Source organism: Corvus kubaryi, unplaced genomic scaffold, assembly GCF_017639235.1.
Source record: "Corvus kubaryi isolate FWS band 111438036 unplaced genomic scaffold, C.kubaryi_AGA036_p1.0 133, whole genome shotgun sequence".
Lineage (NCBI taxonomy): Eukaryota > Metazoa > Chordata > Aves > Passeriformes > Corvidae > Corvus > Corvus kubaryi.
The window spans coordinates 17,480,350-17,502,374 of NW_024580667.1; the positions used below are offsets into that span (position 1 = coordinate 17,480,350).

Sequence of the window (22,025 nt, forward strand, 5' to 3'; positions counted from 1 at the left end):
TCTTGGCTCTGGTGGCAGTGGCTGACATTCAGCTGGATCAGCTTGAGTAGCTCCTCCAGCACCTACCCCTCAGTTTGTATTGGACTGCTAAACCCAACAATCTAAGTAAAATTTATGGCAGTGATCTCACTAGGATAGTGTGCATTGCTGAAAGGAGGGCTGGGAGAAGCTGTTCTTTTGCATGTGTTGTAAACACAATTCAGCAGTATAATATTTCATAAAACTCTAGAGCCATGATCTTTATGAGCAACTTTATAAGACAAGGCATATTTTCATAATTTTTCTCAATTTCTTATTGGGCTTTTTAGATAATTTCTTGCATTTTGCCTCCTTTTGCTTTTAAAAATACTAGAGGTAATTTCTAAAACAATCTTGTCATTTCATGTGCATACTTCATGCATGCACACACAGTTTTTCAGGCTTCTAGCTTTATTTAATCACAAAATGCCCCAACTTTTCCTACTTTAAAAAAAGATTCTGTCTCAAGTAGGAGCTACTTCCTTATTGTATTTATACTTTATTGTATTGTTTTACATTGTATTAGTCAGACTTTAGGCGCTGACAGGATAGATTTTTTAAAAGGAGCAAATTGTGTGGGGGGTTGTTGTGAATTATTTTTAATTTCTCTTTTGTAACATGTGGCATTTAACCAGTGTATCTTCAATTTTTTTAGATAACAACAATCATAAATATGGAGGTGACAATTGAAGAAGTTTTAGTCTTGCTGGCTGTCATGATGCCTTCTAGTTTATAACAGTTGATGTACTTGTAGATATGATGCAAAAACCTTTTTCAGATAACCTTTAATTACATACTCACTGAAAAGAAAAAAAATCCTCTCTTTTCAGTATAGGTTGTTATCAGAATACCAGAATACTATCAATTTAAGATTCATTAGCTCAAATAAAATAAAGAAATTATGTTTTTTGAAAACCTTCACCCTACATTTATGGTACAAGCTGATAGATTTTTTAAAACATATTTCTAATTTTCTATATTCTTCTTTAACCTATTTCTATTTTCTTCAAGTAGAGAAGTTATCAGAAACCACAGGTGTTTACAAATGTGTTACTAAGGGTTTGCTAATGCAGAAAAGAAGTAGGAAGGAAGGAAGGAACTGTCTGGGAGTAGAGGCTCACATACTGAATGGAGGTGGACCTGCCTGAAAATACAAAGAGGGTTCCAATGTGGCAGTAGCTGCAAATAAATATTTTTTTCCCATCCCTGGTAGTGTACAAAGCCAGGTTGGATGGGGCATTGGGCAGCCTGGTCTAGTGGAAGGTCTCCCTTGCCCATGGTAGAGGGGTTGGAACTGAGAGACCCTTAAAGTGTCTTCATCCCAAACCCTTTGATGATTCTATGATTCTACCTTGAATTACATTTCTGAACAGAGGCCTAGTAAACCTCTACACCAATATGTCTGAATGCTGAGCTGTTGTAAGGTCTTGATGATTGGGATTTGTGTTTTCCCAGTTGCCTGTGTAGTGGTATTTTGTAACCCACCTTAGGAATGTGTTTTATCCAGTCTCTTACTGCTGGATAATTAGAAGGTTTAATTGGCTTGGATAAAGGTTTAGCCAAAGAAGAGTGATTTATTTATAGATTGCAAGTGAAAAGTATTACAAGTGAAAATACACATTTTGTATCTTTGCAAAGAGCAGTTCCACCCATGAAGATAGCTCAAAATAATCATAGAATGATAGAATGGTTTGGGTCAGAAGAGCCTTTAAGGATCATCTAGCAGGTGAGATTCGATAATGGAGTGAACTGGAAGAGATGAAATCAGATGAAACCTGCTTACAAATGCACTGTGAGTAGTTTTTGTCTTCATCCAATAGGCACATCAAGTGGGAAAGTTTGAAGGGACAAGGAAAAACACAGCCATGTCTTTATTTATTTTAAATGAGAGGGAACAATCACAAAGCAGGAAATGTACTTTTATTAGAGATTTCTTTTTGCAAGAAATATTGTTTCCAAAGAAATTGCAAAAATAATTAGCATGCATGTTGTTATGAAGATCAGCTACTGCAAAAATCTATTTCAAGGGGCCATTTCAGCTAGTTTCCTGCACTAGTTATTTTCTCTTTAGTATACAATTCTTTTCTTCTTCATCCAAACTGCTCACAGCAGTCTAATGCCAGATCAGCCCTTAAGGCGTCAGAGATATTTGTTTTCCATCCTGAAACCCACAGTCAGGCACATTAGTGGCTGTGTCATACCAAGCTAATTAATAATAACAGACATAATTTTGCATTCCCTGTATAGAGAATGAAATCCAGAAAAATGTCAGGAACTACTTGCACTACCTAATGAGTTTTACTACTTTTGTCAATTCTTTATTGCTCTTTGTTTTGCTTCCTTATTCAAGCATTATTAGACAAAAAGCTAGAAGAGCTGGAAATAAGATGAAAGCTTATACTGTTGGTACTGCAGCAAGTTTTGTCATTGATTTAAATGGGAGTAAACTTAAGCCTTCAGTATTACTCATAAGAGTCAAGACTAGAATTTTATTTGGACAGATACAGAACAGGTTTTATAGCATATCCTGAAAGAAGAAAGCTCAGGGATTTACAGGCATTTTCACATATCTGCAGGCACAGATTTCTCAGGCACTGCCAGGCAGCAGTATTGCAGTGCTCTAACAATATAAACAGTCAGGCAGTTGACACAAAATCAGTCCCATTATTTGCAGGATCATTGGAAGTAGCTGCACTGAGATTTTTTTTTTTGATGCTCAATTTAAATTCTTTTTTTTTTTAATGTAAGCAGTATATGGTGACATATCTGAAAATGCAATTTCACTATTTTAAAATTTATATCCATTAGCTGATACAAGGTTTGAATTACATTGGTGTATAATATTTTCTCCATTATAGTAAAGATTGCTTAGGTGGAGGAATTACCAACTCTACAATACTTAAAAGTCCTTCTGTTTTTATTCAGAGAAGCCAGAAGAGTTGCAATGGTGAAAATATATGTATAATATATGTCTTTTCCTCTCTTTTTATATCATTTAGATAGCAGCATGAATCAATTCCAAGTCCACTGGCTACTGGAGTCCTGTGCACACAATGACACCAAAGGACTTAGGAAAGTAACAGAGCTGACTTATGTAAGTCTCCATTCAGCCTTCTGCTTGACTCTGAGTAGTTCCTAGGCAGCAAGAGAAAGGATGGTTCTGTAACATAACACAATATGTGTTATACCCTGTTTCATGGATCAGTAAGGATGCTTTCTCTTTTATGTTCCTCTTTGGCAAAAAATAAAAATTATGCATCTGGACTGGTTTGGGGTTGCTTGGATTTCCTAAATCCACACTAGGCTGAAATCTTTTATTTGTTTTTGTTGTTACACAGAAAATGAGATCAGACGAACTCCTTAACTAAGTACTTATATACTTCTACGGCATATAGGACATGGAGCTTTATCTGCAATTAATAATGTAGGACTATAGCACAGTGCAAATACTGAACAGTAATAATAGTAATTAATGAACCAGGTTTTCTTTTAGACATGCAGGTGAGTTTCACAACCCTGAGGAGAATAATAGATAAGAAAAGAAAGACTGTAGGTGACAAATACTAGATATTAAATCTGGAAGTTGAACAGATATCAGATGGGAAGCTAAGCTCCATGTAAGTACGTCAGCCCAAATATATATTGCAGTGGCAGTACGTTGTACTTAATTTGTTTGCTATCAAGTGTCATCTGTCTCTGTAACACATTATTTGAACAACCGAGTAATGTGATTGGTGCATCATGACTGATTTAGTGTGTTATGGAGAATGGACAAAATCACAATTCACCTTTCCTTCTTACTCTGACCTGTACTACCCCATCAATTCAGGGGAATTAATGGCATGTAAAAGAGTAAATCAAAAGGCATAATTTGTCACACAGAATGGTGTTAGCTTGTAAGATTTACTGCTTCATGAGGTCAGCAAAGCAATATTAGAGGTGGATTTAAAAAATTATTTTGACATAATGTTATGATCATTTGCAATATTTCAAGATATGAACACTGGAGATAGGAGAAACTTAACATTTAAGAAGTTTATTTCCACTAGAGGTCAGGAAAGACTGTTTGGACATCTGTCCAAATGCATTGTGGGATTAATGAATTTACTTGCTTTCAATCATTTTTTGGTAGTTCATCCAATGTACTTCTCTATGTTTCTTCTGAGGAAGAAGCTAACTACAAGCAAACAGACGAAGGCCGATGTACAAAACGTTTAGTGCTGGATATGTGTAGGTCAAGGAGTACAAAGGCCTTACACTTTCAGTGTTGAGCATTTAGGCCCTGTCATGATGAATAAAAATAGTCCTGTCACAATTTTAAGGAGACACCAAATCTGTTGGACCACTCTCCTGACAGGTGGAAGGCAGGGACTAAAGTCCAGTCTCAGCCCAATCTGTATGTCCCATCGAAAATGACCTTCCAAGTGAAGGTTAGACTAATTTGCAATTAGAAAAAAGAGGGAGTTATGCAGAAGAACATGGGAAATTAGTGATTCTGAAGGGAATTAAAGATCCAAAAGGTAGTGAAAGACTTTTGACCTTAGCCAGTAAGGTTTTATTAGAGATTTTTCCAGGATAAAAACCAACCAACCAACCATTTTTTTACACATATGATTTGTGCTAAAGCTTTCAGACTGTAATTTTCAAAAGTACTTCAGACAACATGAAGAATTTAGCAGGACTCTTACACTTTGTGTAAAGTTTTCTTCTCCACTCATTGTCCTTAAACAGAGACTTGTGCTTTGTATTATTTAGCTGTGGAGTTTTTTTTCCTGATAAGAATATAGAAGTACTTAATGTACTGAAGTGGAAAAATATGCATCCATAATGCCATGCTGACCTTTAAATGTGCTTTTAAAAAGTTAAACATAGATGAAGCCTGTCATTTACAGCACCTTAACTCAGCTTTCTTACATTTATTTAATTCGATTAGCATTTATATCCTCACATTGCTACCCCCACTGCCATCATTGAGGGAGACTGTTCTAAATATTAGAAGTCAGTTGCTTTGATACAGCATGTCGAAGGAACTGTGTAGAACTGAAGGGCATATTCAAATACAATGCTAAGATATCTTACTACTGAAAATAATCATAACATTGACAACACTTGCTTTTTTCTCCGAGTTAAAACCACGTTGGTATGTCTTAAGCATCCAGGAAAATTTTCTCTTGGAGAAAACTTTTCATCTTTTGCCAAAGTTATTTTTCAATTTATTCTTATTTTTTTTTCTTTTTTTCCTTGGGCTCTATTTGTAGCATGTGATCTTTTTGTTTTTCTTATTGTAGGAAAACTACATTATTCTGAAGGACCTGTCATTTTCATGCAAATACAAAGTAACTGTTCTGCCTGCAAAATCTAAAGGTCGTTTTAAGGCTGAGAGTACTTTCTTTGTTACCCCACCTTGCTCTGCATTTAAAGAAAAAAAACACAAGCACATTAATTGTCCTGCTGAAGGAGGTAAGGCATGATCTGGAGAACTACCAAATAGTTCCAAATGCATTTATAATCACCAAAAGAGAGTCTTTAAAAGCAGTTCTAGAGCAGGAAATGAAAGATTCAAAACAAATAAAAATATGACTAAAGCTTACGTGAAAATCAATAGAAATACAGAGCAGTATCAATTTTGGCTAGTATATTATTACTTTTTTTTCAATTAAGTGTAATTTTAGTGGATATTTGGATATATACAATAACATTTGTTATGACATAGTTGGGGTTTTTTTTGTAAGGAAGAACAGTTTCCCAGTTGTATTATAATGATGGATGATAACTGTAAGCACGATTGTAGTGGCATGGCCCATCTTTCCAATGTTTTGCTGCAGATGCAGGCTGCTTTTTCAGTTTGATTTTGTTTAGGTTAATTCTGCTCTCAAATAAGAAACACAGGCCTTCATATCTTTTAAGGCATTGTCACAATGTGTAGCTAGAGGGTTATGGAAGTTGCAGAACTATGGAGATACTGGTTTGAGAGGACCTCTGGGGTCAGCTAGTCCTGGTTCAGGTCAGCCATGGCTTTGCACTGCCAAGTGTGGATACCTCTCTTGTTGGAGGGTAGCCCTCTCACGCTGAGTCCCTCCTGTTCCCAAGAGTACCTCCATGCTCCATAAGTCACCCAGAACTCTGCTGGCCATCACTGCCCTTTCCTTTATGCCTGTCCTGACAGTTCCCAGCATTACAGCCTTCCTGGGCAATTGCAACTCAGGTATCACTTCCCCCTAATCAGAGTGCCCCTATTAACTTGTACTACAGTTTTAGAGCATGAATTTTACTTTTTGCCTGAATTACAGAGTTCTGTGCTACCCTGTGCATTTTCTTGTGGCCCCAAAACTCCAAGTCAGAGCTCAGGTTTTCTGAAATATGAGGAGCAGGAGAATGGCTCCCCATGAATGAGGCACTTAGGTCTTTACATGCCATAGCTTTCCTTCCTGTATCTGGAGCTGAGAGCATTTTATCTGAAGTTTGAATTTGGCCCAAAATGTCAGTGGAATGTATCAAAGATAGGCTTTGGTTAACACTGAAAACATGGTGGTAGAAAGCTGACTGGATCCTGTGTAACACCAGAAACAGACCTCTGCCTGACCTTGATTTGTGAAATTAAATGAATATTATTTAAGATTATCTTTAAAAGTTCAGCTTGTCTTTTTTTGCTTTCCAAATTTATAGTGCCAGTTCTACCCAAAGTGTTGGCCAAACCCGAGAATCTGTCTGCGTCTTTCATTGTTCAGGAAGGTAACATCACTGGTCATTTTTCCTGGAAGATATCTAAGGCAGACCTGCACCAGCCCATGACAGGGTTTCAGGTCACTTGGGCAGAAGTGACCACAGAGAGCCGGCAGAACAGTTTGCCCAACAGCATCATCTCGCAGTCACAGATACTGCCAGCAGTAAGTTGTTTGTTACTTTCTTTTGCCTAAGTTTGTGTGTCTGCAGCTCATTTGTAATGTTTAGTGGTGGTGTAGATGTCAAACTCTCTGGCTCTGCAGGTAAGTTGGAGCAGGAAGTGCTTAATATTTTCCTCCTTGCTCGAGATACAAAGCATAGCCACTATTCTTGATGATGCATCAAACATTTTAATGTGCACAATTTTCAAATTAGCAACCTTTGTCTGAGAAATGCCTGACGGGAAGACAAGATCATCTGTGTAGCAAAAGATAGTTCTTATTTTCTTTTGATGATCAGGCTGTTCAACTTAACCAATACTCTGGTTTTATTAATTATTTGGTGTCCAAGTTGAGGAATTTAAGAGAATTTTCTCTTCCTTTCAGTCACTTACTGCTCTGAAAAAAAAAAAAAAATCACTTTCCCCCCTATCAATATACACCATAGTCCAATGGACAAATAATTTTAAGGAGAAGTAGGTTTCACTGTTTATTGACTGTGCGAAAATTACCAATTTTAATTCTTCCCCTTATTTTCTCTAAGATGGCCTTTGCTATTTCAGTTCCTCTTCTGGCAGAGGCAGGTGAAGAAACCTTCATTCAAACTCTGCTGCCAGTGTCAACAGACCATGAGATACTGATGTTCACTCTGGTTGCCATCTTCTTTTTTCAGGAGCAGCATATATTTTATTTAGAATTTCTATTCTTTTTTGTAAGCTTTTGGTCCAGTTAGATCTGAAATACATATAAAATTTTATTTAAAACACTCCTTTTCATTGTGTTATGCTTTAGTTTTTTTATCTGTGTGTTCACTACTGTAGATTCCTGGAGATTCCTTTAATTATCTATCACTGTATGTATCTGTCTCTTTATGGCACCTGGTTAACTTGCAGAAGGCTCTGATTTGAGTTGAAACAGTATCTTCCGTCTCTCAGAAACCATGAAAATTTAGGGTATTTTATGCTGAGGACCATTCACTCTGACTAAAAATGTAGTATTTACACAACCAGGGCTGAAATGCACAGGGCCCGAGTGCTGGAGGAGCACCTGAATGAGCAGAGTGAGTGAACAAGTGCAATATTTGCACTCCTCTCTCTCCCCTACACATGCAGTATTTTATATGAGATGGAACAGCTTCAGCCACGTCTGTTAAAGGCAAATTATGTGATAATTTGCCAGGAGAACAACACATTTCCCCCACTTTTTCTCTCTCTCCTTTCCCCTTTACTATCTGCTCTGGCAATAGCAGCAAATTATCCCACAGGAATAACCAAAGTTATTCCACAGCTCTCTTTGGCTTCCCTGCATGGGGCGGGTACAGTGCCAACCAGAATAACTTGTCCTGCAGATTCCTGGCCAGACCAGCCTGGCTGGTGGCAGGAACACCCTGTGCCCACACTGTCTGGCGTCACTGCTCCAACTGTCCCCTTCCTGGGCCTTTTCAGCTTGGAATAAGATGAATGATTTGTTACAGCTTAATGCAGATGATGCTTTGATTTATAGTTTTGATTTTGATTTAGATTAATGACTTCCAATTCCTTAATATCTGTCAGTCTTTAGCCAGAGGTATTCCCATCTGAAAGTTTCTATAAAATTACTTTGAAATTATTTTCCACATGTCTGAGTGACCACAAAAGGTATAGAGCAGTGAAAAGTGAGTCCAACATGCCATAAATGACCTTAAGAGCAGAAGACAAATTCTTATGGTGCAACTGGGACAAATCTGAAATTAGTGTGGTCACCCTTTTTTTTTCACTAGCTGCAGAAGTGGCCCCAGGCCAGCCACTACTTAAATTACCAATTAGTAGAATTCACATGCAAATCCAAAATAAAAGCAAGTGTATGTAATGAACATGTTTGTTAAAAAGAATGGTTAGGAAGTTACATTTTTATTCATTTTTTAGTGATGAGTACAGCCCTAAAGTGATGAGCACACTTTCCATAACACTCTGTAACAACTTGGACCTTGTACACATTAAACCATACTATTATGGTTAAAAATGTGTCTGTTCAAAGGAAATGGCAAGCAAAAAATTCAAAACAAACTCTCTCAACAAAGTGATGCATACATTAAATCCTTTTAACGGAATTCTATGAAAATAATTTGTGGGCGCTGACAGTGATAAAACCTGTTTAAATGCCTGATGTGTGTGAGTAGAGCAACTGTGTTTTATTTTTGGGTGGTCTGAGAATTAAAAGTGATTTATTTTTTTTTAGGATCATTATGTACTCACCGTGCCCAACCTGAGGCCATCGATGCTGTACCGCTTGGAAGTTCAAGTGCTGACGACTGGTGGGGAAGGGCCAGCTACAATTAAATCCTTCCGAACGCCTGACCTTCCTCCATTTGCACCCCACAGTAAGCACTACACTGTTCTGACATGCAGTGGTGACGTGTTACAAAATTTCAATCCTCCACATGTAAAGAGCTTTTTCAAGCCTTAGAATTTTTACTGATTCCAGTTGCATTCCATAAACTTAAGATGTGTGAAAATACTGGCATTTTGTCCCCCGTAATTGTCCGTCAGCAACAATGGAAGCTAATCCAGTCTTTCTCTCACTCAGTTTCTGTGGTCTAACATTTGCCGTTCGTTGCAGCCACAGCTCTTTGGCTTATGCCTATAGCACTTGGGATTCAGAGTTAGTTTGTCCTCCAGCTGCTGCCTGGAGGACCACATAGCTTTCAAGATTAAATTTTTCTGGGTTCACTTGGTCAAGCATGGCTAGAGCTTGATCATATTTCTAAAGCAGTGCAAACCTCTTGATGGCCATTTCCAGCACTTCATGTGTTTCTGAAAAATACAGCTCAGTGTTGCAAAGCCAAGTAAAAAATACAATTAATTCATTCAAAATTTGTCTGCTTGAATCTTTTTGTCCTTTTGTGGGCCCACTAAAGTTGCTTGGACTGAACATGCACATAGTTGTCAGCACAGGCATAGCACTTACAAGCTGTAGGATTGAAAGTTGAAGGTCTCACAGAGCCTTTTCAGTACAGGTAAATGTTGGCTTTACATATCCAGGATTTGATATGTGCATAATTTCCTGTTCTTTGTTTAGGACCTCATCTGAAGCAACATCATCCACATCACTACAAGCCACCCCCGGAGAAATACTAGACTGTTTCAGAAGATTATACAAATAACTAAGGGAAAAAAACTGAGCTCCCAAATGAGGGCTAGGTAACGGCACATCTGTTGGAGCAGTGAACCCAGTTTTCCAATGGAAGTTACCATCCTGTACTATCTGTATCTACTTCTCTGTAGTTTAGCCATGAAGAATTATATTTGCACCATGACCAGGATGAATCATACTGCAGGTTATCATTTCAGTACCAGAACTATTCAACAAACTGAAGATCACATCCAACTCAACACCTGTGAGAAAATTAGAAGTGTGTTCATTATAATGTTTTCATATTCTGTGTTTAAAGTAGGTTGAAACGGTCCAGTGTATACAGCTTTTTCCATTACTGAATTCAGTGTTACTATTTGCAAGGTCCTGTGATGTATCTGTACTTTTGAAAGAGGCCATGTTCTCATCAGTGGATTTAAATTGCCTATTTTACTTAAAGCCCTGCCTGTCACCAATTTAAGCCCTAGTGTATTTTGCTATTAAAGAATATCTCCATATGTCTGAAATAAGGACATAAGTAAAATAAATACCAGTAGCAGAAACCCTAAAATACCCAGTTTTTAATAACTGCAGTGTCACCATGGAGCAGGATGATGATACATATGTATTACCCATCTGGTCTAAAGTGGTGATGCTCTATCATGTAGATCTTCTATTAATATAGTTAATAGTTAAAGAATATACAGAGCAGAAATACCATTGTAGAGAAACAAATGGCAGTTAATAGTCTTGTTTAAAATTGGTGGCAATGAATGCAATTAATTGATAGGTCCTGGAAGACTATCTCTTAAAGTCTTACTTAAAATTTTTTTATATATAATATTTCAAGGTGTAATATTACCTTGAATAGAAACACCAATTTTCTAGTTAAAAATCTGAATAGTTAACATTAAAGTTTTAGAAACTGAAATTCTGAGGCACATTTATTATTCAAGTAGCTGTAGAGCTACTTTTTGGCTTTGAATTTTGATGCACATATTTCTTTTCCCTTTGGATCTTTAGAACAGAAGGATGGATGTATTGGCTCTATTTTGCTGTTCTGCTTACAGAAAGAATTATGTGACAATATTCTGGCATCTGGAAAACATTGGCTTATAGTTTATTTGAATTCATTTTTCAAATTTAGACAAAAGGGTGCCCTTTTTAACCATAAGGGAATTCATATTGCCTTCATAGTGCAATATAAACTGTCTAGAATAATTTGTCACACAGAGACACATGTCTCAATAGTAAACAGAAACTGCTTGGATTTATTATTGAGAGGGTGGAAAGTATCTGCCAATAAACATCCATACAAATACCCATAATCAACTCTTAATGTTCAAGATGTTCAAAGTGCTCCTGAATTCTTTGGCGCTGTTTCCATTGCTCCTTGAATCACATCAGGCTAATGTACCTCGAAACTTGAGTCCAACTTGACAAAGTGGCCACTTTTTCTACTAGCAGATGCTACAGACTCACCTGTGCTTCATATTTTTCTGAGATATTCAGTAAGAGGAGCTCAGACATTAGTGGTCAATGTATTTCCCTTGTCTTGGTGACAAACTGTTTTGTGAAAAAGCAAATATGAAGAAATACCTATTTGAAACTGAGGATCGGAGCTACATTTATCATAGTAGAATGTCCACGAAATATTCAGTTTGTCTATACTGAAGTTTACAGCATTAATACCACAGGGGGAGAAGGGGACTGCATTAATTTCTGATCACTTGCTCATTGCAATTTTTCTACATTTTTACCTTCATTTTTAAAGGGCTTTTTTCCATTCTTTTTCTATTTTGCTTGTTGTGTTTTTTGATATTCACTTAGTGACCAAGAATTTTCCCAGACATTTTCTATTGCTACATGGTTTGGGCCTTTAACAATAGCTTAAAATACATTAAATGTGCTTTTAATTCCTTCCTCTATTTTCCAAGATACGTTAGCAAGTTAGCAAATGAACTTTTCTTCAAAAAATCTGTAGTGTAAAGGTTTATTTTCAGAAGGCCAAAGTCTGAGATATTTTTGTCAGGATGGAAATGTTTTATGTGTATGTTTTTACTCCAATTTGCATTGGAGTGGTGTGCAGCACTGCTTTCATATTTGGATTGCACAGGGCGTAGATGAGTCTAGAAGTGATCTTTGTGGTGTTTGCTGGATCAGCAGGATCAGGGAAAGTGATTACCTCAGTCTTCTCTGATGAATTGTGTCCAGACCTTTCAATCACAGTCTGTTCTAGTTGTGCTGGATCAAATCTACAGTGACTTGATTAATGATAATGAAATTGCATTTCATTCATAGTGACCCTGTAAAGCATGGAACATAGATGTTGGTCTTTGACACAATGATGCAATTCATTGGAGATAAGCAGGAAGTTAGGAGCCCTGAGTCATCATACCCTCATCCTTTGGAGATGAATCGAAATGGTTACTGTTTGCTGATCCCATTCTCTCTGAAGCATTTGTCTGTTCCAAGTAACAAGGTACTGTGGAAGAACATTGAGAGGTTTTCCCTTCTGAAGTAGATTGATCTAAACCAAAAGTTGATACAGCAGAAATATATTGATCAAGTGTATGATATAGAGTCCACTAAGATGTAAATTATTTTTTTTCCTTCTACAAATGATCTTATCAACTCACCTTTCAAGTCACCCTCCAAATCAAAAATGAAAAATACAAAGTCAACAAAGCTTATGCATGGATGTTAAATTTCCAGCTGTGAGTGATTTCCTGATTTTTTTTTAAATTTAGCAGTACTGATTTGAAGTTTTTAGTGCCTAATTCTAAAGCTTTGTTTGCTGAATCATACAGGGTATTGTCCTAATTTACTAGACTAAGCCACATTAAACATTTAATTCAGCAATAGAATTGCAATTTGCTACTTAATTCACTAGTTAAAGATTTATTTTCTCTAATGATGTTGTGTAATTCAGAGTTAATATCGGGATGATATTAGAGATATTGGGATGTTTTAAGATATTCTGCACCTTTACACTAATGTATTATTTACAGTGTACGATTCTGATGAATTTGTCAGTTGAATTCAGGATGCATTTTGTTTATCTTTATTTCTTAAAGGAGAATTATAAGATTATGCTATTTTTGCTAACTGCTTTGTGAAGTGGATTTTTTTGTTCATTGGTGATTTTTGTTTAAGAAAAAAATGGTTTGTTCTTGTTAAATCTTTTTTTTGACCGTTTTTGAGTTGTTTGTAGAGCAGAAGAAAATAAGACAGAACTTGTGCTGTATCATCCATGTGTACCAACTTGAATATTCATTAAGAATATTGCACGCAGACAATAAATAAGAAATCTGATTTTTTAAACACTGATCATCCTCAACTTAGTGGCTTCAGAAAGAGCTGAGGACATGGTGTAGCAATGTTGACATTGACATTGTTATTTGGCATGGTCACACACAAAGCCATTGCTAATGTGAATGGGAATTTTACCATTGGTGTTAGCAGAGCTGTATAGAAACCTTAATACTGAGTCAATTTATTTCACAATACTTTCATCTCCATGCTCCCAGCTGGAGTCAGGGAGAGTTTCTAATAAGCAGGTCCTGATTCAGGAAGGCTGACACAAAGGAAGTCAGTGGGATAGAAGTAAACCTGTGCAGCTTTAGTGATGCTTCAAGCCAAGCATGGATGTCAAAGTTTGTTTTAAAGATGGATGTCAAAGATTTGTCTTAAATCAGGGCCTTGTAAAGCAAAGTGGGGGAACCAGACAGTTCTAAATTCTGTGTACAACACCATAAAATTTTTATTTTTGTTTGTGTATATGTAAATGTCATAGTGATATTGACTTATTTATTAATTCATTTTCTTATACTATGTGCCAAGTATGTTCCTACCCTTTTGATCAGTACCTGTGAACATCAATTACTAAAATAATGTTATGCAAACTTGTGCATTTTAACCAGGAATATGATACTAATAAGCTGTTGCATGTAGTTTTCAATGATTAAGAGAACCCTTTATTTAAAAAAATGTAAATGGATGCCTGCAGATGTTGATGATTATATATGGGTTTGCATGCCAAAACTCATTGTTCAGTTGTGGGCATGAAATGTAACGACTGTATTACCTCTACTGATATATTAGCAAGGTACAATTTATGAAGTAATTAACAGAGCTCTATATGTAAAATTTTTCCTTTTTACTTAATTATATTGTAGTAGAGGTAACAGAAGTGCTTCTCTGTTACCCAAATTGGCTGTAGAAATTATGTTCCTATAACAGTCATTTAAAGTCAATATTTATTTATGTATGTAATACAAAAGGATTGGTCTTATGTGTTTGTCCTGTTATTTAGAGAAAAAAAATACACTTCTTGTAAAAACATTTTGTAAAAAAATTTAAATGTAAATAGAGTCTGATTTCTTTTACTCACTATTTTCATGTTTAGAATTTGTACATACTGTTTATGTAATAAACTATCCTACATTGAAATATTGCTACATTATCTCCTCCATACAGAATTTAGAATTTTGTTTTTCTTGAGTTGAAGAGATAGAGCCATCCAAGAAAAATCAGTGTCACACCAAGTACCTTTGCTTCATCTAAATTTCATTATATATGAAGCCATACCATTTTAACCTCTCTTTACTACATCACTTTGGTTTTTTTAAATAGTCATCAAAATAATCTGAAAATAAATTTAAATATCATTTGAGTCATTTACATTGTAAACCAATACTGGGAGTAAAAAGTCAGGCATAAAACCTTGCCCTTTCTCTATTCTAACTGGATAATTCACAGTGAAGATTTGTTCATCCTTTTGTTATGCTAATTTAAATTAATTAAGTTGCTGGATCTTTGCCAGTGGCCTGATCCTGCAAGCCAAGATTTTCATGACTGAAACTCATGGTGAATCTATGTATGCACCAGATTTGGAGTATTTTCTGGTTTAAAGTGCAGTATTTCATGGTTTAAATTCTGTATTTTTAACAAATATAAAAATCTGTCTTAGTACAAATATTTAACTGTTTCAAATTGTCATAGATGCACTATTATTCTCAGGTGTTATATCCTTAGTTTGGAGATGCACCTTTGGGTAACTCTTGACTTACCTAATAAACATTTATTTTTTGTTAACTTGATCAAAACCTCCAAAATTTCCTGGTATTTCTATCTCATTAGAATAACTGCTTATGTTTCTGGTTTTGGTTTTCTTTTTACATAAATGAGTTGAATATTTAAAAACACCCCTATTGTTAAATTTCTCTGCATGTTGGACTATTTCTATAGTATTTGCCGTTGTGGTTCAGTAATCCCAGATAAGAATGATATCACTTGAATAGGTGAATGGGTAAATTGTCAAAATAAATGGTTGAAGTGTTTTATACACTGTAATTCAGAATAGCCATTCGTTTTTACTTTCCATATCTTCAAAGAAATGCTTTATTCAACATTGGATTAAGGGACACAGTGACTGGATTAAATAAAGCATATGAAATAAAGCAAATTTGCTATATCTTGAACAGTATTCATCATTTTGGGGTTGGGTTTTGCAGCTTGTGCTTCTGTACAACCTAGCTTTTGTGCACCTAAAACCAGAATACACTCAAAAGATTCCATTTAATTAAAAAAAATTAATACAATGAAAGCTTGTTCCAGTACAAAACCAACCAACCAACCAAACCCACCCTCTATACTGTTTTCTGATTACAGGTGTTGTATTGTCATTGTCTGACTCTATGCCAGCCTCCTTGAGGAAGGCCTTGGGCCAAAACGGTGGTTGTCAGCCCCTCAGTGGCAGTGCAGCACCTGGGAGGGTAAAGCAAGCAGCAGGGAGAGCAGTGAGAATGTAAGCTTTGAAACAGAGCCAAGGTGCAGGGAGCGAATTGCTGTGTCCCCTTTGCATTGTGCTTCATATCCTTGCTTCTGCTCAAGGTGCTGGCAGGTGCACAGATGAATATTTAATACACACCTTGCTACGAGCATTTACTGAGAGTGCTGTGTGGCACAGAAACTAAAGAATTTATGAATGCTATCTGTACCCAGTTCCTTACCTGTGCTGGTGATTTATTCATGTTACTTAATAATAAGCTGCATTCAGCAGGTCTGTTTCTTCTCAATGGAAGATCAACTTTGGAAACAGTGGACTGTCATTTCTCAGGAGAGTTAGGCAAATATGCTGCAAACAAATATCCCTTTATATTTATGCGCAAATATATTTGTACAGCAAATAGAGCTTGCTTGTCTTTTGCAGAAGCTGTTCAGTATCATTATGTGTGCAATAGGTTCAAAATTTTCAATGTTTAAAAGTAGCTCTGAGTTTGCCAGTTAGTAATGATTCATCAACATTTTTATCATATTTTTATATTTTATTTAGAAAATTTTGCCTGATTTAAATGGTTCAGACTGCACAGCTCTTAGTAGATTCAGAGTGATAAGCTGGAATTTCCATGCTGTCATTTTATGTAAGTGAAAGGTAGAGGAAGCCCTGAGGACAGAAGAGCATAGGTTGCACGAAAAGAATCTGCTCATCTGATGTATTCATTTCTTTGCCAACATACAATTTCTAGTATTAATTCCAGTATTTTTAGTTATCTGCAAACATTCAAATTGATATTTTAAATTTCTTTTCTGAGACGTGCTGCAGTACTTGCTTGAAATAGAAATATTTCAGACTTTCAGTGAACGTTTCTGCAAGCCAAGATCTGTTAGACTGTAACCACAAAACAGGAATTTACCAGAAAAAATAATCTGGTGAGTGCTAATTGTTCTCTCAGAGCAGTTAGGGACAACTATTATTTTTGCTTGGTGTTTATTGAATCATACTGTAGACTAAGAAGATCCCGTGCTTTGAGGGAAATACCTCTTGTGAAGGAAAGCATTTAATTGGTGAAAGTGCTTCATGAATGGCTGAATTGCCGGAGTTTTACAGTAGATTTACTCTAGTGAATGAACCCTGTATTTCTTCATTTGTCTGAAGATTGTGTTAATTTCTCTTGTCTTTTAACCTGAACTTGAAGGAGATTTTAGTTTTGCATTGTAGTGGATCTCTGTGCATTACTTTTGTTGTGAAGGACTTGTCTCAGTTACTATTCTTAGTTGTACATGACACACTGAAAGCATGTTTCTCTTCACTGCTTATTGCTGTGAAGATTTAGGTTTATGATACCTTTTCAATAGAAAAGAAATCCATTAAGATAATATATATTAATGTATTTAGAGCAGATTTCAGTAAAAGTTCCTTGTCAGCAAAGTAATAATTGTTTTTTGATATAAAGAATATTTGCAGCTGTATCTCATTTTAATTATGTACACAATATAGTTTTGGAGAATAGAAAACCTGGCCATGCTGGCCACAAGAAATTGTGGTGAGCACACAAAATTAAATATTAAATTGGTAGATATCACTCATATTTGCATTGATAAATGTCATTGTGACAATAATTTATGTTCAGGTTAACTAAATATGTCACGCTGAGTAAAACTGATCCCAATTAATCTGTAAAATTTTGATAAAATCATAAGGTGATCCCTTATTTATTTTGTAGGTGATTTTGTAGCATTTGTTAGTAACTTTGTAAAATATGTGTAACCAGTAACAATTTTTATTTCAAAATTTTATATGTAGTTGTTGGGAAACTTTGAGTCAAACAATATAATCAGTGTTTTCATTAGCTCCAGACTTTATCTAGGAGACTTGTTCCCTTATCTCAGCTAACCTCAAAATCTCTAGAACATCTCTGTCACAGATGATGGGTTGCTCAGAGCCCTGTCCTTTCATGTTTTAGAGATAATGAAGAATGGGGATTCCGCATCCTCTCTTATTAATTACATGTGAAACAACAGTAAGGCAAACAGTGACATCTTAAATATCAAAGATATTGTATGGGGAAAAAAACACATGACATGAACAGCTTCAGTTGTGTTATGGACCTGTCAAATTACAAAGAAATTGAAAAATATTCTTTTGAAGCAAAAGCTTATATGTTCTCTTATTCTCTGTAGGTTTATGATTAAACCCTTTGTACATTGCCCCTGGAAATGCAAAGGTAACAGAAAATGAAACCTGCAGCTTCTCAATATATTTTTATTTTGTCAGACATTAGTTCTCAAGTCTTGAGAAATGAGAACTTGATCAGCCATATTTCTAGAGAATTTGCACTGGTTGCTTAGCTTGCAAAACTGAATGAATTAGGTATTTGAGCAATGAATTGTTCAGTATTCAACTGACAAAGGCAATGGCCCATTTGTGTTGCCTCTTTTATATGCCTTACGTTGTTGGTTTGAGGAACTGCAGCTACCAAAATTGTTTGTACTCCTTGGTCAGGTAGCACATTACTCTTAGCAGAGTATGAGCTTCTGAGGAGACCACCAAGGGCTCTGGTGAGTGGGTCAAGTTGCTGTGGCTGTGGCAGAGTGTGCTGCCTCTGCTTGTGCCACAGGTCTCCCCAAGCCTGGGAACGTCAGGGAGACAGGGGGTGGCTGTCTGAGAGCAGAAAGAAAGGAGTGCCTTCAGTGAAAATGCTGTGGAAAGGCCACTTGTCCTGCTGCAGGCTACAGGGTGAGAAGGGAAGAAATCAGCATAGTGGTGCTCACTAACCCAAGCTGGGAGAGGTGTAATGACTGCATGAGCATAGCCTTGACAAAAGGAGCAAACAGGTTGTAGAGGCCATGCTGGTCACAGGGAGATGCCCCTGCTGTTGAAGCAGAATGTGACCACAGCACGGGCAGAGGCCCCTCTCACCCCCTGTGTACTGTCTGAGGAGACTCAATGAGAGGGAGGGTGGACATGATGCAAAGAAGACTGGCACAAACCCCATCACGTTTGAATCCGTGCAGACCTGCCATTGAGCTTTGGCTTGTGGAAGATTCATTGAAATGCCTCTGTTTACCATAAGCCCAGACATCTGCAGATGCACAGCTGCAACTCTGGGACCTCAGTGCAGAGTATCACCATGGCTGGGGTACTAACTAGGACTAAAATAAAAGGAACACAGGTGTGAATTTTGGTCTCTGTGCACATCTCTTTGCTGTGTGTCCGGGCTGCTTGAGGTATAGTCAGGCTGCCCACAAATACAGTAATTGTGCCACTGACATGGGACACCACTCTGTAAAGAACAACAAAGAAAGCTGCTTCTGGTATCCGTCAAGCTGCTATCACTATCCTAGTAAACTCTCCCATGGTATACTTATGGAATAAGTATATACTCCCATGGAATACTTAGCTCTCCCTTAAATGAAAAGATCCATAGCTTGCAAAAAGATAATTTCTTAAGTCACTGTGGGAAAAAACCTATACTAAATATTAAAGGGGAACAAGAAATATTTTAATGAGGTAAAGAGTGAAAAAAAAAAAAGATTGAAAGAACTTTATTTTTGTTTTACATATTACCGAGACATCAGGAAATTACAGAAATATATAAAGAATGAAGTGACAAAATCAGTCAGAAACTTGGAGAGAACATTTCTGCAAAATTCCATAGTGCCAATCTGTGAAATATGTGTCTAAGGTGTCACGGGAATCAAAAAACCCCACCTGTACAATGTTTGGAAGCCTTTAGCTGCAACATTTCAGTAAGGCTGGACATTTTGGGATACTGCAGTTGTTTATTAACAATGTATTACTGTTAACACATTTTAATGCTGTTAAGAAATATATATATGGCTTAGCTAAGTGATGACTAACATCAACTCTGAAAGGCCCACTGCACTGACAGTTCAGTAAGGACTGCTGCTTTGGTGCTTCCATGTTCTTTAGCCAGATGAGCAGAAAGAGTGGCAAAAATGCATAAGCAAAAAGCATGAAATAAGGTCTCTTGTTTCATGTTTTTAGGCCATTATTGCCAGATTTAGGCCAGGCTTCTCCCAATTGCTTTTAATCACCTTCTCAAAGACTGTGATTTAGTTAGGCGTTTCAGTGTTTGGAATCCTATTAGTGCTGAGTTTGTTGGAGGCACACGCCTTCCCTGTGTCACTGAGGTAGACTTTGCACTGAACAAGGCAACTCTTATGTCCCCAGGGCTACGGAGCACTCTCCGTAACCACTCCATCTGGTTCCAAGGATCATCTCTTGTAAAGTCTCTTTACAAATCACAGTCACCTCTGCCCTTAAATCCATTTTAAATTTAATAGTAGCACTGCCAGATTTGAAACCAACAAACCAAACCTGCTTATCATTGTTGACTTTGAAAACAGATCCTTGGTTCTGTGAAGCATTTACCCTTTATTTGGTAATTTTTCTAATTCTTTTTGAGAGACAATCCTGACTTTTCCTTTACACATCCTGGATGTTGACAATTTCTGTTGTCTGAGCCTCTCTCCTCTCTGCTGTCTTCTGCCTTGCCCCTAAGAGCCATAATTCTGCCATGGGAAGTCCACTCTTCTAAATAGCATTTTTATGGGTTCCTTGTTTCTTTAGGGTGCTTTCTTCTTCTTTTTTTGACTGCTGTTCCCCTATTTTTTCTTTGGATATCTTGAATTTTGCCGGAGTTGGACAGCGATGCTTCTCCATTACCCCTTTAAGACAAAATACAATTAGTAGCTACAAGATGTTTTTTAAAATTCCAATTATGAAAAATGCTGTTGTGTATACCTCAGTCTCAAAATTTTCAATTTCTTGTTTATACATCAATGCAACAATTTTTTTGTGCTAGAATTAAGGAAGAAAGCATCTTCACAGCAGCTAATCAGTATGTCACAAAAAGATTGATTTGCTATTACACTAGGTTTCCCTTAAAATGTTTCTGAAGGATGACATTGTCTATGGCACTGCACTCCATGTGTATAGGTTCATTTCACTGTAAACTTGGACTTTTTACAAGAGTCTATTTCAGGAAGTATTTCAGGAATTCAACCAGAGATTTTGCTACAGCAAAAGATTATAACTAAAGACATTTATCTTCTATTCAACCTCTTATCCCTAAGGATAGATGAGTTTACATCCTTTTATTCTACAGTACTTTTAATTGTCATTGGTAAAGTAATCACTGGAATTACCGAACTCATATATGCATTAAAAAGTCCTAGACTTTTCTAAAGAGAAAAAAAGTGATTTCATTTTGTTTGGGATTTTTTAAAAATTTAATTTACCTTCTGGTTTCTTGACAATCAGTATTTATGTTTTTGAGCTTTTTTTCCCTGTAAATAGAAAAGTTATATTTTTACAAGAGTGATAGGAATGGAGGGAGAGAGGTTGGAAGAGAAGAATGTGAAATTCTCATGAAGTTAAGAATTTAAAGGATTAGGTTGAATGAAGAACACCAAGTAACACCACTTTTGTGATGAGATTATAAGATTTGTCAATGGCAGTGGTGATGAGACTAACAATGGGACCCATCTGTTGACATGACTTGACATTGTGGGGGGCATGTTCACTCTGAGGAACCCAAATCCTAGCTGATACTGATATATTGCCAAGACTCCTCCAACGCTGTGGACACTCCTCCGTGCTTATGTTCCATGTGGGTGTTAATAACACTACTGTGAATGGGTTTACACAGATTAAAAGCTACTGTAAGGATCTGGAATGGGGAGGTGAAGAGGTCAGGAGCTCAGGTGGCTTTTTTGTTAATTCTGCTGATCAAAGGTCAAGTCTTAGGGACAGATGTGACATGGAGATAAATATGTCCATGAACAGATGGTGCTGCCAGCAGAATGTCAGCTGCCTTGACCATGGAATAATGTTCCATAAACCCTATGGCACAAAGAAGAACTGCACCTCTCACACCAGTTTACTGATTTATTGAGACAGGTTCACAAAACCCACCAGATTGGTATGAACTGTTCTGCCCTTAAAAAAAAGTCTAAATATTGGCAAAAAAAGAAGTATTTGCCATTAGGTCAGAGAAGGGACAAAAAGGAGAATGGTGGGTTGGTTAACAAATATATTCAATAATGTAGGGATTAACAAGGAGAACACAAAGCCTTTATTACATGGGCAACATTTTGCTGTAAATGATATTTGGTTGATTAAAAACTTGGATGATTGACATGTGTCACAGCATTAATAATTGAAGGGTATCGTTTGCTCAGAAAAGGCCAGCAGAAGACTAATGG

General features: G+C 36.6%; 1 protein-coding gene across 1 annotated transcript in view; it reads left to right on the forward strand.

Moving 5' to 3' along the window:
* ANOS1 (anosmin 1) overlaps positions 1-15,493 on the forward strand; it is a 134,581-nt gene extending 119,088 nt beyond the window's left edge. Inside the window, exons 10-14 of the mRNA XM_042038100.1 lie at positions 3,018-3,112; positions 5,307-5,478; positions 6,685-6,905; positions 9,117-9,258; positions 9,957-15,493. Of these exons, the coding sequence (XP_041894034.1) occupies positions 3,018-3,112; positions 5,307-5,478; positions 6,685-6,905; positions 9,117-9,258; positions 9,957-10,015 (689 nt within the window). The 3' untranslated portion in view covers positions 10,016-15,493. The remainder of the gene's footprint in view (positions 1-3,017; positions 3,113-5,306; positions 5,479-6,684; positions 6,906-9,116; positions 9,259-9,956) is intronic.
* Positions 15,494-22,025: the final 6,532 nt, after the last annotated feature.